The sequence below is a fragment of the Tiliqua scincoides genome, chromosome 3 (assembly GCF_035046505.1).
Source record: "Tiliqua scincoides isolate rTilSci1 chromosome 3, rTilSci1.hap2, whole genome shotgun sequence".
NCBI lineage: Eukaryota > Metazoa > Chordata > Lepidosauria > Squamata > Scincidae > Tiliqua > Tiliqua scincoides.
The window spans coordinates 223,416,997-223,434,006 of NC_089823.1; the positions used below are offsets into that span (position 1 = coordinate 223,416,997).

Sequence of the window (17,010 nt, forward strand, 5' to 3'; positions counted from 1 at the left end):
ATACCAGTTACATCGGCAATCACACTAGCCTGCTGGTATGGTATAGTGGTTAACAGACTGATAGCCCAATCCTAACCAATGTTCCAGCACCGATGCAGCTGCAATGCAGCTCTGAGATAAGAAAACAAACATTCCCTTGCCTTAAGGAGGCCTCTGTGACTGCCCCCCCCCCCCATCACAGAATGCAGCATGTGCCCCATTGGCTGGAAAGTTGGTTAGGATAGGGCTGTGAGCTGTGAATCTTGCCTCTGCCATGTCTTCAATACATGCCTTGGGCAAGCTGCTCCTCTCAGTCCTAGTGACAATATGGGGGGGAAAGTGCACTTTTTGGATTGTTGTAAAGACAACATCATGATTGTTCTTTGCATGCTCAGATGGCGCAATATAAATATCAAGCATTACTCAATTCAGTCTTGCTGGTTTGGTCCACACATTTTTCTTCCTGCCTGATTTCACTGCTCTTGTAGCAAATGGGTCATCTCAATTATTCTCATGAGTATTGTGTCAGTACATGAAGGTTACATTCTTTTACCCAAGGTTATTAAATTGTTTAATAATACAAAGGCTTCCTAGTGTTACATCGAGGAAGTTATTTAAAACTGAAGAAAGCACTTAGTCAGAGTTCAGTTTTACCATCCTTATGCTTGGTAGAGTATACATTACAAAGAGTCATGAAAGATTGATATATTTTGCAATATATGAGCTCACTCGGAATCAAAGAACCTTACAACCTCTCAGGGATCAGAAGAGCCAAACAGGACCAATTTGGAGTAAAGTGTATTTCTATATCTCCGCTATGCTATGAGGAAACCTATACTCTCCAACTATATCTCTAGTATGCAGTCATGGGATATCTGAAAAGGGCATTGACATAATTTCTACTGACCCTGCTCCTGTACTTAAAAAATTAAAATGTATAATGTTGCTTTTTGAAAAAGAATCAGAAGTTCCAGGCACAGAACCCCCACCTCCTCTCTGGCCGGTCCTCACCTTCCATCTCCTACCCTGGTCTCATTTCAATTACCGGAATTGTTCCTCTGAAGACCCCACCCAAAAAGGAGCTGTTCTGTGTTTAGTTGTTGATGGCTACCATCAGAGGAATAACAAGGGAGGAGCCTGAGGGGCATCTACCCCAGGTGCTACGCCAAAGGGGGCACAATTTTTTTCCTGGAGACCCTGCTGTGGAAAGACAGGAAAAGCATGATCAGTCCTGCTCAAGGTGTTGGCAACAACAGTGACCCCATGGTCCAGCCTCCATCCCTGTTTCTTTTCCTTTGCAGGTTCTTGTTAAACCTCCAAAACAGAAGGATTTAGGGCAGGACCAACAAACAACAAGAGCTTTCAAAGGAGAAGGAATGGAGGAGGTAGCCAGGTTGTGGGGTCACCACTGCCCCTAGCTCCTCCTCTGAGGAAGCAAACCCAGATGTGATGTCACAATGCCATGATGTTCTGACATCATTGTCACTGGCTACCAGACATCAGCATGTACTGAAGAAGATTCCCACTAGCCATCCTGGCATGTCAAGGATGCAACCTAAACTGTCCTCCAAACAAAGAGAAGAGGATATGACAACACCCCAAACACTACCATGCAAAATCTTCCAGCATCATTTTCTCTCCCTCAAATTTTTTCTGGCTTGGGACAAAAAAATTAGTGCTGGTGGTTCTGCATTCCTGACACGACAAGAAATCCATTTCCTGACTGGTCCTATTTAAAGTATTATCTCTGAAAGAAAGCTGTGATAATTATGCTACTTTGGCTCATTCTTAATGGCCTGCCCTCTTAACATGTGTCACCGTAAATCAGCTTTTAGAGAAATTACTTACACATCTGCCAAGTCTTCTTTATCCTCTGCAACAGGTATAGCTCGTTCCACTGGATTAGACAAAGTGACTTCCTTCACAAAAGGCCCGGAGCTGGTTTTAACGTTATTCTCCTCCATTTGGTGCTTGTTTTCTGATTTCCCAAAGGAGGGTGGAATGTAATTCCCAATCCTCCAGTGCTCTTCCTAAAAAGGATCAGAGTGAAAGGTACACATCAAATGAGCACACCACTTTTTCAATTTTTTTTTTCATTTTTTCATTATTTTTTTTAATCCACTGGGATTCTGTCGGACCTTCCGAGCTGGCTGCAGCCTCTTCCTGGTTGCTTGGAGGCTCCTGCTTTCCCCCAGGGTCACCCCTGAATGCACTCCAACCAGGAAGAGAATGCATTGCAATACATTCTGGGGCAACATTAAGTGAAAGGAGCAGCCTAGAAGAGACCAAGAAGAGGCTGCAGGTAGCTTGGAACTCTGCCTGCAGACCTGAAAATGCAGTGAATTCACTGCACTAAGGTATTTTTACATTCTCCTTTATTTCACTATATTTTTAAAAGGCATCCCCAGTATCAGCAGTGGACCTAGCGCTGGGCAAACAGGGTAAATATCCTGGGTGCAAATCCATGTGCCTCTAGGACAGCATGGGAGGGCTCATTGAGGCTCCCGACATGGTTGGAAAACCAGAAGTGCAGTTTAAGACCACAGGGAAGCACTAGAATGCTTCCCCAGTTGGTCTGAAGATCACGAATGGCTCCGTTGCGCTAGAAAGGTAGAGGGTGGCTTCACGCACGGGGGGGGGGGATGGCATCTCCGGGAGGGGTGGCATCTCAGACCTTTGTCCCAGGAGCAGGGTGGGGTAAGTTCGCCACTGACCAGTATCCACTGAACCACGGTTAACTGAAACCGCGGATACTGAATCCACGTATACTGGGATACACCTGTACTTTCAATTGCTGTTGTGTGTTCTAAACCTGAGACACAGAATAAATATATCATTAGCACCCAATGTCACTTTTGACAGGCTATGAAGAGAGCTGGGGTGTAGGCATGTTTTTACTTATTTGTCTACACCAGGGGTCTCCAAACTTTTTGGTTGAAGGGCCGCATCAAATATTTGGCATGGTATCGAGGGCCAGAAAAAAAAAAGAAATATAAAATTTAAATAAATACATTAGAGATGGAACTTAAATGAATGACTGAAATGAATGAATGAATGGGCTCAAATGTCCAGGATTTCTCCAAGCACCAATACAGCCCAAGAAATAAAGCACACCCACTTAAATGGACCCCCATACCTCCACCCCACAAGCACAACTCTGGTTGTGTTTGGTCTCAGGGCATCAGAGGCTGGCCGTGGGCCGGATAGAGGCTCTCCACGGGCCGCATCTGGTCCCCAGGCCAGGGTTTGGAGACCCCTTGTCTACACTACATGTAGTTTTGCTTTTGTACTGGCTGAAGCTTTGGAAATGCCAGACGCTAGGCTTCTGATGTTCATGTCCTAAAAGCTGCTCCCCACAGGCAAAGTATTATAATAAGGTAAAATAGTTTAAATCAGCAATGTTTTACATTCAGCTCCAGATATGCAATCCCTTCTCTCAGCTTTACTGCTTTATTTAGACAAATTATGGTCCATCCAATTATTTCTTTGAGTAATCTGCGCTTTGAGGAAAGCTTTTTCCTCCCTTGCAATTTTGAACAATGCCTTCAGGATATATATATATAGTGTATATATATATATATATATATATATATATATATATATATATATATATATACAGAGAGAGAGAGAGAGAGAGAGAGAGAGAGAGAGAGAGAGAGAGAGAAGATATGCCAAAGCTTTGCAAGTTGTCGCTGATGTACTTGTAGCATGGGAGAAGTCAAGAATATTTCACACTATGAGCATGATATTGCTCTTTATATTCCTGCCCCAGGGAAAGATTTCTGGAGAAATCCTTGACAACATGTTATTGCTGAATGATGATAATGAATGCAATGATGAGAAGACCATAGGAAGCCGCCTCTGTTCCTCCCACTCTCCAATGCCTTAGCATAACACTCTGCTCCCCTCCACATTCCCTCATTTTCTTTGTCTCCCTTTTCTTTTTCCAACTTAGAGAGTTGAAGGAGAAGGAGGGAGAGTGGAGGCAAGAAAGTGGACAGAAAAAGTGCCCCCCCCCAAATATCTTGCCTGATGCAAAAGCTTCAGTTGGCCTCATGGGTCCTGGTTCTACCACCAAGCTATGGTTCCCAGAAGGGGGATAGGGGGAGGAGGGGATGCAGTACCCACCATCACAGCCAAAAATATGATACAACACATACCTGCCCAAATACTCCAAATGGAACTCCAGAAATATCACTTAGGACAACACTGCAGTCTGTAGAGGATGACAGTATAAACAGGCCATTGTTCTGCAGGCAGGTTTCTAGGTCAGTGATACCGTTGTCATGTGGCTGAAACATTCTTATCAGTGGTGGTAGCTGGGTGGTTGCATCGTCACTTAACATAAGGCAGTACTCCTTGTTGACAGTAGGAAAGAAATAATTTCTCAGTTTATCAGAGGGAAAGGAACTACCCTGTTGTTTGTCTCCCAAACACTAGTATTAAGAGTTATACTGCCCCTTACCCCCCCTCTTGGGATCCCAAGAGGGATCTGAAGGCCTTAGGAGTGGACCTCAACAGGTGGGAAACCCTGGCCTCTGAGCAGCCCACTTGGAGGCAGGCTGTGCAGCATGGCCTTTCCCAGTTTGAAGAGACACTTGGCCAACAGTCTGAGGCTAAGAGGCAAAGAAGGAAGGCCCATAGCCAGGGAGACAGGCCAGGGACAGACTGCACTTGCTCCCGGTGTGGAAGGGATTGTCACTCCCGGATTGGCCTTTTCAGCCACACTAGACGCTGTGCCAGAACCACCTTTCAGAGCGTGATACCATAGTCTTTCGAGACTGAAGGTTGTCAACAAACTGCCCCTTACAGTGGAGGTGTCATGACTAACAGCCATTAATAGACTTGTTCTCCATGAATGTGAATCAAATCCCCTTCAACAGCCAGAAAAAACCAGATCCCATCACCCCATAATGTTGTGACAAGTTCCATGAATTACTTACATCAAGAGGTACCATGTACAGCGGGTCCTCCTTATCCATGGACTTGGCATCCTCGGATTTAAATATCCACGGATGCTGAGCCTGCACCTGGAGGGCCTCAGAAGACCACAGAGATGCAACTGGAAGGCATTTCTGGTTTGCACCAACCATTTGTGGTCTCGTCTGGAGGCCTTCTGAGGTGCAGGGAGGCTGTACGTGGCCTCCCACTCTTCAGAACGCAACTGGAAGTGGCCAGTGTGAACGAGAAGTGCTTTCTGGTCACATCCAGAAGGCCTTCTGAGGAGACTGTGCACAACCTTTGCAGGGCCAGGCATGGCCCCCAGGTAAGGTGTTGTGGCACCATCCCCTCCCCTGCAGATTCAATTATCTGTGGAATTTGGTATGGGGGGGGGGGTCCTGGAATGGATACTGAGGACCCACTGTACAATCAATGGTGAGAAATGTTCCAACCCTTCAGGATAATTCTAAACTCTCAAAGGAAACAGTTATCTTGTGCAGAGTCAGACCATCGGTCCACCCACCTCATTACTGTCTACTTTTATGGAGAGCTCTAGCCAACATCTCAAGCAAAGAGCTTTGGCCTGTCCTGCTGTCTAACATGCTTTAACTGGAGTTGCCAGGAAACCTCCAGGAATTCCTGGAATAACCAGGAATCTTTTTCAAGCTGCACAAATATGCTGTCCTTATAATATGGACCCTTCATCCTTTTTTTTTTTTTTTTTCAAATCCTGGGCAAAATCATTGCATTTTTAAAAGTAAGATTAAGTACAGAAAAACTGGGCCATGATGGAAATATTGGCTGGCTGGCTGGCTGGCTGGCTTTCTTTCTTTCTTTCCATTTCCAAGCCAGCTTTCCTCTTACCTCTACGTTCCATATCTTCACCCATCCAGCTGGATCCCCAGTTATGAGGTATTGGTTTCTTTGATCCATAGTCATGATAATGAACTCCATTCCACTGTGAGCTTCAAACTCAGCCAGCAGCTTGCTCCTGTGTGTATTCCAAAACCTGACATAACCAGCAGCTCCACAGGACACTAGATTTGCTCCTCCTAATATGTAAAGTAATGCTGAATTAATAGGATTAGCTTCAGGACTATCTAACACAGATGTCCCGGCATCAAATGGGAGTACAAGCAAAATAACTCACTAATATCAAACACATTTTGAAATATGAGGCTACCATGGGATGGTCCATTGACCCTTCTGGCCCAGCATTGCTTTGCGGCTCTTGGGTAGATGTCTGGTGCCTGCTACTTGGGGATGTTGAGTATTGAACCTGGGGCCTTCTATTGGACATTTACTCTGCCATTAAGTTTCTCTTTCTCTTTCTCCCATCTCAGGTGTATGTGGGAGGTAACTGCTATGCATGCTAGTATTACACAGCAAACAGCACTGGGCTTGGGTCAGGGAGATCTGGGTTCAAGTCCATTCAGTACTTGGGACAGCCTTGGGTCGGTCCCAGCCTATCCATCCCAGGATTTTTGTGAAGATATAACTACGGATCTACCCAGCTGTGGTATTCATAAGCAGAACCCATCCAGCATCCTTACTCCAAGAGTGTTTCCAGATGATTCCATGAACCTCATATGAAAGACCTGAAGGCAAGAGCCCTTCTCCTTTGTTTGTACTTCAACAAGTGGTACATTCTGTCAGAACATGGAGATTCCATGACTAGGATTCCTGAGCTCACAGGAGGAAGGATGGGACAGAAATTTGTTTGACCACAACAGTCCGAATTGAGAGAGTGTAACAGCTGGGGCAAAAGCCAGCACCTGTTCTCATGGGAAGCAAAGAGAAGTTGGACATGAACCAAGGACCTTATGAGAACAAGGCAATAAGAAGTGTCCACCTCTTGACCCCCGGCACTCAGTAATGGTGGGAATATATCTTGCTGGCATCAGCCTGGCCTTTATCCAATGCACCTTTGTGATAAGCTGTCTCCTAAAAGGTGAGAACCCCAGACATATATCACAGTGTTGTCAAGTGGTCCAATTTCTGGATAAGGCAGCTGGTGTAAACACCTAGCATATAAAAGCCTCTGCATTCAGTCAGTGCTGCTCTCCCTCAGACCTCGCTGGACACTCACAGGTCATGGATCTAGAAACATCATAAGTCTTGTGCCTGGAGACACCTCTGGATGCCTGGGGGATAAAAAAAATTCTCTTCTGACAGCCCTGGATTTCGATTCACTTCATCCTCCAGTCCAAAAGAATCACTAGCCCTGGTCTGAAAGTGCCAGGTTAGAAGAGAGAGCTAGCAATGCTGTGCATGGTCTTAACAAGCTTGTATTTATGGAGGCCATCACAGACCTCTGTGCAGGCGGAATGTATGTTTTGCAATGAAATGGCACTCCTATGGTGATAAACACCATAGAAGTGAAAGAAGTGTTCCCTTTAAAAGTAGGTACAGTACATTTTTGTACTGAAGAAAACCACATCTTGCAAAACAGTTGGGGAATGGTTCATGCCCCATTTGACTTGCACCCTTCAGAGGCACTACTTATTCATTCATTTGCTTATTGAAAATGTTTCTATTCCACCTTGAGGCATCGTTCCAGAAAGAAAAATAAATGAAACCAAAATCCATAATTGAACTACAATAACATTACCAACTAAAAACTCATTAAAGCAAAGAATTCAGAATAAAGCAATAAACAGCATGAGAATAAAATCTCAAAAACAGTACTACTGGTAACACTCACCTCACTTTTCATTAAAAGCCAGGGCAAATAAAATGGTTTTAACCTGCTGCCTAAAACTATACAGAGCAGGCACCAGGCAAACGTCTCTGGATAAGGTATTATCCATGATATTTATTATCCATGATATTTATATACCATGATAAGGTATTATCCATGATATTTAGCATGAAGAATCAGGGTTCACCATAGAAAAGGCCCTATCTCCAATAGCCACCCACCTAACCTCTGAAGGTGGAAGGCACCTGGATAAGTCCATCACGGGTTACAAACCATTATGTGTATGTGCAACCTCCTGATTTTAGAAATGGGCTATGTCAGAATGCCAGATGCAAGGGAGGGCACCAGGATGCAGGTCTCTTGTTATCTGGTGTGCTCCCTGGGGCATTTGGTGGGCTGCTGTGAGAAAAAGGAAGCTGGACTAGATGGGCCTACGGCCTGATCCAGTGGGGCTGTTCTTATGTTCTTATGAGAGTAGAACTAGATTCAGTTGGTACAAACTGCAAGAGAGGATATTCTGGTAGGATATCAAAAAACAATTCTTAACAGTAAGGGGGGTTTGGCACTGCAAACAATTACCAAAGGAGGTGATAGATTCTCCCTCACTAGAGCTCTCAAGCAGAGGTTCAACAGGTACCTGCTGGCAATGCTCTAGGAGAATTCCCTGCTATAGGCAGGGGCTTGGACTAGATGACCTTGTGGATCCCTTCCAACTCTATGATTCTATGTGACGGGGGATTGGATCAGGTTGTCCATCATGAATGCTTCTTCTAGACTGTCCTGCAGGGACGTGCTGCCATAGAAGTATCTATTGCTTCCTCCCTTGGCTTGGGTTTCTATTAGTGCGACAGCCGCTTCCTAATCAGAAGCCATTTTCCACTGTGTGTAAACTGCTGTTAGATTTGCATTTGTTTGTTTGACTTTTAGTCTCCATTTTAACATTGCAGCCTTCTGAGGGTAGTGAAATATGGTCCAATCCATGGATGCTCCAAGCTGAAAGAAGTTATGGTAATAAGAAAATGGTCCTTGGGAACCTGTTTTCAAGGCCTTTTATTTTTCTATTTGCTAAGCCTGCACAGGAGGCTGTAAATCTTCATGTAAATGGGTTTCCTCGTTGGCAAACCAAAGTTCTTCTTGTCAATTTTGTGTGCTTTATAGACACCAAAGAACCCTAAATAACCCTTAAGGCCAGAGATTTCCCAAATCATTGCAGATAAATTCACAGAAAGATTCCAATCTGCCTTGCAAGGAAACAGCAATGATTTGATTCTGAAAACACCTAGAAAGAGCAACTGAGAAATGATTTTTTTTTTTTTTTTACTCTCAAGATTTGCTGCTGCAAAACTCCCAACTGGACCAAATTCCATCATGACTTTACATCCTGCGGTGCCTTGTCAACTCGCAAGGGGTATAAATCAATACTGAGTCTGAACCTCTGCATGTAAGTGAGCATCCATCCACTGCAGCCTTGTTCACTTGGGTTATTGGAATTCACTCCAATGTCGGGGACAGTCAACTCAATTCTGTCTAAAGTGAGAAGAGGTCAAGATGCACATGCTAAATGTGATCCTTATTTGCCACAGGCCATCAATTTTAAATGCCTCTAATCAGCCCTTTTCTTGGCATGAGGGGGGAAAAATGCAGTAATCAACAGGTTTGATCTGGGTCCCTATCTCTTCAAAAGAGGAGCAAGCCAATATACTTAATAGGCAGCCCAATCCTATCTCCTACCCCACAGAAGGATGCAGTGGCGCTAAAAAGGCCTCCAATGCACAGTGGCATAGCTAGAGGGGGTGCAAAGCACTAAGTTTTGCAGGCGCCTGAACGCTTCATGCAAGCAGACCCTTAGGAGCCATTCCGGACAGTGGGAGCAAAATGGAGGAGTACACCTGCATTTTGATCCCCCTGCCTGGAATGGCGCTAAAGGGAAGGGGGAGGGGCCGCTTGCATGGCACATTCAGGCGCCTACAAAACTTAGTGCTTTGCACCCCCTCTAGCTACACCACTGCCGCTGCATCCTATATAAGAAAGGAGCCAGTTGGCGGGCACCCTGGAGAAAGTGAACATAACATTTGTTCTTTTGCCCCAGGTAAACCCCAGCACCCACAATGGGGTTACTCAGGCTTGCAACAGCAAAATAGCTGGCACAAATCTGAGCAGTTCCTGGTCAGCAGCTCAGGCCTGGGAAGGGGGATAGGATATGGTGGAGACCTCTGCTGCCATTCCTGCCCCCCTCCCCAGGACTGAGCCACATTATCTGGCAAGCAAATTGTAGCCTGAGGTGAGGACAGTATACAGCCTCCAACTGGGGGGCCGCAGGGGCTGAAGATAACCAGAATTGCCCTTTGGAGTTGGAGACTTTCTAAGGAAAGTGAAGCAACTGATACTTTTTGTTGTAGCCCAGCAGGTTTTGATCATATTTTTATTGAACTTATTACCTATAAGGTGAGCCTTCTGCCTTGTTTGTGCTAAGATGTCCTTCCCATGGCCCTAGGATGTTGTGTCCCGTCCCCCCCTTGGGATGAGGTGGAGAGCAGGGGATAAGTCACAAATATCCATCTTTGATCTGAAATTTGATACTCTGTTGTTCCTTCAGGCTGCATCTGTTGCTCTCTTTTTGTTGTTTCTTGTGTGTGTGTGTGTGTGTGTGTGTGTGTGTGTGTGTGTGTGTGTGTGTGTGTGTGTGTGTGTGTAAAAATGGCTTACTATATGGATTTAATCAGTGATATCAGCCACCTCAAATGCTCTGTTATTAACCTTGTGGAGATCAAACACACATGTCCACGCCCCCACGCCGGGTCCTAGACAACCAATTTTCAACACTTTTCTTCGCACACAGACCTCTATGGTCGTCACCTTTTGTGATGTCACTTACGGGAGACTCTTCGGGGGTCTGCAGCTCTGTTTCTAGGGCAACTGTCTGAACTAACAAATTGTACTGCTCTGCCAGCGGAGGAAGAGTGACAAACAATTCATAACTACAGACAATTGCCCTAGAAACAGAGAGCCACAGAATCAGGATGGGTTTTTCAGCAATCTTCAACCACTGTGCTCCAGACTCCCACAGCACACCTATGGAATTTTCACAGCACATCAATGTGCCACAGCACATTAGTTGAAAATCGCTGACCTACCAAAGATTATGCTATGCCATTGTGATTCCAAGCCAGTATGAGTGCACTTGTATGGTGGTATGGTAATAGCAAGCTCTCTGGACCCCAGCCACTATTCTGCCCTGTAAACTTCGGCTAGTCCAAGCACATGGTAAGACTGCATGGAGGGACAAGCTAGAAAAGCATGCTGAGGAGAAGACCCTACTCTTGGGGCTTGCTGGAGAACTCTATACTACCAAACTGGAACTGAAAGCTGGAACAAAGTGGCTCATTAGAAATGATCCTTTCCATGGTGAAAGCACCACGGTCTGGTTTCTAAGAACACAAGCAGAGCCCTGCTGGATCAGACCAAATGTCCAGCATTCTCCTTGCCACTGTATCCTGTGCATGAAGTCCTACTCAGAGTTGTTCCCCAGAACTATTTTCTGTTATTATATAGGCTGAATGCTTTCCATAAATTTATGCAAATGTGCCTTATGAAGGCAGTGAAAAGGACTAATTCAGGGCCTGCAAATGAAAGAGCAAGAATGAGAATTCTATTACAAAAAGCTATGATACCACTCCTTTTAGACTAGGGTCACCCCACCTCAAAAAGGATATTAAAGAACCAGAGAAAAGTTGCAAAAACAAAGGGGGCAGTTCTACAATGACAATGAAGATGAAACGTCTTCTTTTACAAAGACATCTTCTGTCCCATTTCCTCTCTGACAAAGAGAGGATGAGGCTAGTCCTCAAAACCTCATTAACTGTTCTGGCAAATGCTGGAAGGGCACCCATTTCCTTTCTGAAAATTGGGTGCAGGAGCTCTCCCCTCCCCTTGATATTCTGTCATTCAAAAGGTAGTATGTAAACTAGGGAAATGTGTTGGTTTTAGAACAAATGGAAAATGGAATCATTTGGGTCAGTTTATCTTTTATTGCAGTGTTTCTCAAACTGTGGGTCTGGATCCACTAGGTGCATCAGGAGCCAAGTTCAGGTGGGTCCCCATTCATTTCAACATCTTATTTTTAATATGTTAGACTTGATGCTACCATGGTATGTGACTGCATTTGGGGAAATGTGACAGATCTGTACTTTTAACAGGCTACCATGTATATGCTTTTAACAATGATAGTAAAGGGAATTTACTCCTGTCCTGGGTAAGTGTGGGTAGGATTGCAGCCTAGGATTGTTAAAAATTTACCTGCTTAATGATGCCACTTGTGGTCATGACATCACTTCTGGTGGTTCTGACAGATTCACATTCTACAAAGTGGGTCCCAGTGCTAAAAGTTTGCCAGTGTTTTACTGAAATTGACGCACTTTTGAATGAATGAGGCATGAACGGTAGTGTAGCTAGAGGGGGGGAAATGGTAAGTACTGCAGGCACTGTAGTGCAATGTATAAGTGGCCCCTCCCACTTGCTGTCAGAGCCATTCCAGGCAGTCACAGCAATGAGACACCCCCCCCCCCCAGCGACACCACTGATAAGGAAGGAAAAATATTTAGATGGGAATTATGAAAATGACAAAACAAATAAATGAGAAAGTAAACATTTGTGTAAATAAAATAACTAACAATAATCATAGAATCACAGAGTTGGAAGGGATCTAATAGGTCATCTAGTCCAACCCCCCATCTTATGAAAACCTATGGAGTAACAACCCCAAAATCTTGCACCATACTAGTATGAACCAACTCTTGGAAAACAAAACAAGAACTGTTGAGAGAAGTATGTATTGTCCAGTACCTGTCACTGAAACATTCTTCCTGGCTTCTAGGAAAAAGAGCCTTGTAACAGCATTGCCATTTTCTGTGTCCGGGTTGGTGTGATCAGCCACAGACAATGTGCATCTTCTAGAGGACAAACTACTAGTAGAAGTCCCCTTCCGTTGTATGGGAGCACCTGTGGGAGAAACGTCTGAGTAGGCTTGAAAAAAGGAAAACCTCCTTCCAAGATGCCAACATTGGCCACAATCCAGAAACCCCGGTGTTAGCTCTGTATACTCTTGAATGTTTTTATGACTTCCCACTCAGCAGCTGCCTCTACAGAAATGGTTTATCTGACAACACAATCCTGCTCCTTTGAGCTGCTCTCTGCGCCAGCTCCGAGTGTGACAAACATGCCATAAAGCATGGTTGTGGTTACTTGAGAACTGGCAGTGCCGGCCCAAAGGCATGTACCAGCCTGCCGATGCCACATTCCAGCCCAGTATTGACCAGAGCGTATAAGATTGTTCCGGGAGTTGCATAGGCACGGGAAGGATGGCAGGAAGGCAGTTTGGAGGTGAGGAGGGGGAGTTTGGGGCAGGGTAGGATGGAATGGGGGGAGGATTAAGCCCAGGAGGGGGCAAGATCAGCAGTAGTGCATGCCATATACTAAACCCCTTCCTGGCTGGAACAGCATTACACCAGGCTTCCTGGATTTATGCCTGAGAACTGTAACATGGGCATGTAGAACCACATGAGAACTATGAACTGTTTGCCACACACCTCGTGCACAGTGAAAACATACAGACCAAGCCAGAAACACATGGAGGCATAAATCGTTTAGAGGCAATGGGGTTAAAATAATGCCCTGGGGAAAGCAGAAAACACAGAGATCATAAAAGACCTTGCTCTAACTCAGCTCGCAGCTCACATCTGGCAGTCATGACTGGCAGTTGTTGGTCAGTGCGGGCTCTAACATTCTCTGACAGGCCAGAGGCTCATTGGAGACTGGGGGCTCCCTGCGGGCCGGATTGGGGGTCTTCAAGGGCTGCAAATGGCCCCCGGGTGGGGGTTTGCCCACCCCTGCCTTACACCAAGTAGACCTTCAGTTGGCTCATGAGCTGCATTGGATGCTGCACAGGCTATGCGGCCTGGCTGCACCAGCACAGCTTAGGATTGCGCTGTGAGTTAAAAATCCTGTTTAGGAAGATTGGCATGAGAAGCGCTGAAAGGGAAACCCCTGGAAAATATTCTCTCTCTCTCTCTCTCTCTCTCTGTGTGTGTGTGTGTGTGTGTGTGTGCCAGCGGTCAGTGCATCATCTAATGTAGTCATGAGACACTCGCTCAGATTTTTTTTTTAATGGATACTGAGGTTGACAAGAATTATCAAGTCAACACCATATTTCACCCAGACTGCACTGAACATCTATCATTGTGTCTGTCTAAACAGCAGAGTAAAAGACTTATTGTTAAGTTACGGGGTTGTCAGGAAAATATTTCCTGCCTTTTTTTTTTTTTTTAACCCAGTAGATTGTACAGAAGATTGGGAAAAAAATCTTGCCAGTAAGAAGATATTAGTTACTGGGAAAGTTGTCTCTTTGAACTTTCCTGCAGAAAGACTAAGACAAACCTACAGGGCAAAATACATGATTGATTATATTAAGGGTAAATTTCTTGAATGTAATCGCTCATATTTTGTTCAAGTGCTGATTCATGTCGGATATGATTGAAGTCCTTTGCGCTGTGTTCACAGGCGTGTGGTTTGGTTATGGCCCGTGGATGAAAACAATAATATTCATTACCGCTGCTGCATAATCAGGAGAAAAGTTTAAAAGAGAGGGGGTCTGCCTCTTGGTAGATAGCAAATGAAACCATCCAACCTTTTACAGCTTTTTACACTTGGGGGAGCTTGTTTAGGGTCCTGTGGGGGTTTTGTTCTGAGAACCAATTCCTCTGAGGAAAAAGTCCATGAATGTTGCATGTGCAGACTTTCAGATGTTTGCAAACAGTGATATTTTTTGTTCTTTTTTCTTTTTAAGCAATTGGCTTTTGAGCTCAGCTTCACAGTAGGCCCAGATGCTAGGATTACATGAATTGCAAGCTGACTAAGGGCCATATTCTACCACATCTGCTCACAAAATGACATGCGCATATTGCACTGTGGCTGGGATCCAAAGGGCTACTTTTCATGTACCAAAGGGCTTGCGCATGCTCAGTGGAGTTCCTGAAATCTCCATCTCTGGACAATTGAGCTTCATGCCATACCACAAGCTGATTTTAGAAAGTTTGCTCAGTTCCAGAAATGCTTTGATATGCAGCAGTCTCTCTCTCTCTCTCTCTGTGTGTGTGTGTGTGTGTGTGTGTGTGTTTTAGAGGGGTGCCCTTTGAGAATCCAAAGCCCAAAGTCCCCTTGCGTGCAAAGAACTAGCTGCGTACTTTGTTGGATCCCAGCCAAGAAGGATTAAAAGCTCCTCAAGTAAATATCCTGGTATCATTGGGGAAACATAGAGTGCTAATTAGTACCCAGCCTCGGTAAGAAAAGAGGAAAGAACATAGCCGTGTGAGATTTCTCGCTTATTTGCATAAAATTGCAGGAGCCAAGCTGGAAATGGTTCTTTAAAAGGAAAAGAATATGACAAATTTCCTTAATCTATAAGCGGAACATTTCAATTCAGAATCCTGAATGCAACAAAACACACACATCCAAAGAGAGGCACAAAGGCAAGAAGACTGTTTCTCCCCCTGCTTCCAAGAGATGCAGAGGGAGCTCATCTTTCATCGTCAGTTCAGAGCTCTCAATTGCTTCTGTTGCTGGTTTCCCTTCTTCCTTTTGCCTTGTGGCTGTTCATTTCCTTCTTCCACATTCATGCGATTCCCTAATGCAGTGGTTCCCAAATTGTGAGCCATGGCTCCCCGGGGAGGTGCGGAAACCAGCCAGGAGAGCCACAGAATCCTTGTGATAAACCCTATACAACTCTGGAACATGTGTGTGCATGCATTTTTTAAAAACTTGCTTCAGGAGAAACAACAAGCAACTGAAATTTAAATAAAAACAAACATACAAGCATTTTGTCAACCTATCCTGGAAGTGAGCATGAGATGTGTTGCCCTTCCCTCCTCCACCCCCACCCCACATCCACCAGCATGTTTTTTCCCCATAATGGAAGCTGCATCTTGTAGAGTGGGGAACAATTACAGAGCGCCTGCTGGCATGGTGCTTAATATATGATAACCATTAGCGTGTGAAGACTTTCAACCAAATGAAATTTCTCAGGTTATGAACAGCCCCGAGGGGAGGCTCGACAAGGCTTGGTTGCAGGAGGGCCGCCTAAGATTATTTATCACCCTGCACTAAAACAAGGCAAAAATTAAGGGAATGCTCCCTGCTGAAGGTAATATAAAAATGCTGACATAGATCTGGAACAATAAACAGAAGCAATAGCCTTGAAAGCCACGGAGAATTAGCAAACGCATCACAAGGAAGAGTAACCTCGGCACAGCATTTTGTCACCCTGACAAGGCACAGTCATAAACAACCCCTCCTCCCGTGTGGCTGGAACTTATTATTAGTAATTTCATAGATCAAAGTTGTTCTGGCCTCATTGATCCCACAGAACAAAAGACTTAGGTGGTACTAGGTCGAGCAAATGGCCGTTTACTAAGTGGTAACATAACAGTTGTAGGCGCATGACCTAAGAACATAAGAACCCTGTTCCAGAGGTAGATCTATCTAGTCCAGCATCCTCATTCCCACAGATGCCTCTGAAAAGCCCACAATGCAACTGCCCTATTTGCAGCCCCTTTCAATTACTTTCTGCTTCTGAATCTGGAAGTCTCATATAGCTAGTTTCTGACTAATCGCCATTGACAGATCCACCCTCCACCTTACCTTCCTAGGTAGGACAGACCTGCCCTTAAAGCCATCCAAGCCAGTGGCCATTGCCACATCTAGTGGCAGTAAATTCCATCAATACATTTGGAGAGCTGGGTGCCTATAGGATCTGCTCACATTATATTCCTTGCTTTCCTGGATTTCTAACCAAGATTGGATGCTGGCCAAAAGTATCCATACTACTTTACTGATGATCAGTAAAGCTAAATCTGGGTCTTTGAAGATCTATGTCCTCCTCTACACAGCTGTTGCCTCAATTAAAGTGGGTGTCTCTAGGGATTTCCAGCCACTTACTTGGAATTACATGGCTCTAATCTCTCTATCCCCATTCAGTTCTGTGCCATGATTTTCAATTATGAAGCCTTGTAAGGTGCCTCAGGTTCTCCCCAAGATTCAGCACCAGTGCGCTGTGGACAGCTTCTTAACTTTCCCTGTTAATTGTACCAGTCTCTGATACTCCTTCGTGCACTTACTAACTGTCAATTGGTCAGATTCTACTGGACTGCTGCTCTGATGCCTACACTGGCTGCCCATTCATTTCTCAGCCCAATTCAAGGTGCTGGTACTGGTCTTTAAAGCCCTTAATGGCTTGGGACCAGTTCATCTCAGAGACTGCCTGCTTTCATATCATTTGAACCACCCATTCAGATAATCCAAGGGGCCTTGCTGAAGGTATCAGGGGAAGTGGCCAGAGG

General features: G+C 44.9%; 1 protein-coding gene across 1 annotated transcript in view; it reads right to left on the bottom strand.

The window, feature by feature from the left end:
- The window catches only part of WDR49 (WD repeat domain 49), a 125,970-nt gene that overhangs the window by 17,822 nt on the left and 91,138 nt on the right, over positions 1–17,010 (bottom strand). Inside the window, exons 12-15 of the mRNA XM_066621546.1 lie at positions 12,464–12,619; positions 5,785–5,972; positions 4,140–4,337; positions 1,828–2,009 (exon numbers count right to left, since the gene is read on the bottom strand). Coding sequence (XP_066477643.1) covers positions 1,828–2,009; positions 4,140–4,337; positions 5,785–5,972; positions 12,464–12,619 — 724 coding nt within the window. The remainder of the gene's footprint in view (positions 1–1,827; positions 2,010–4,139; positions 4,338–5,784; positions 5,973–12,463; positions 12,620–17,010) is intronic.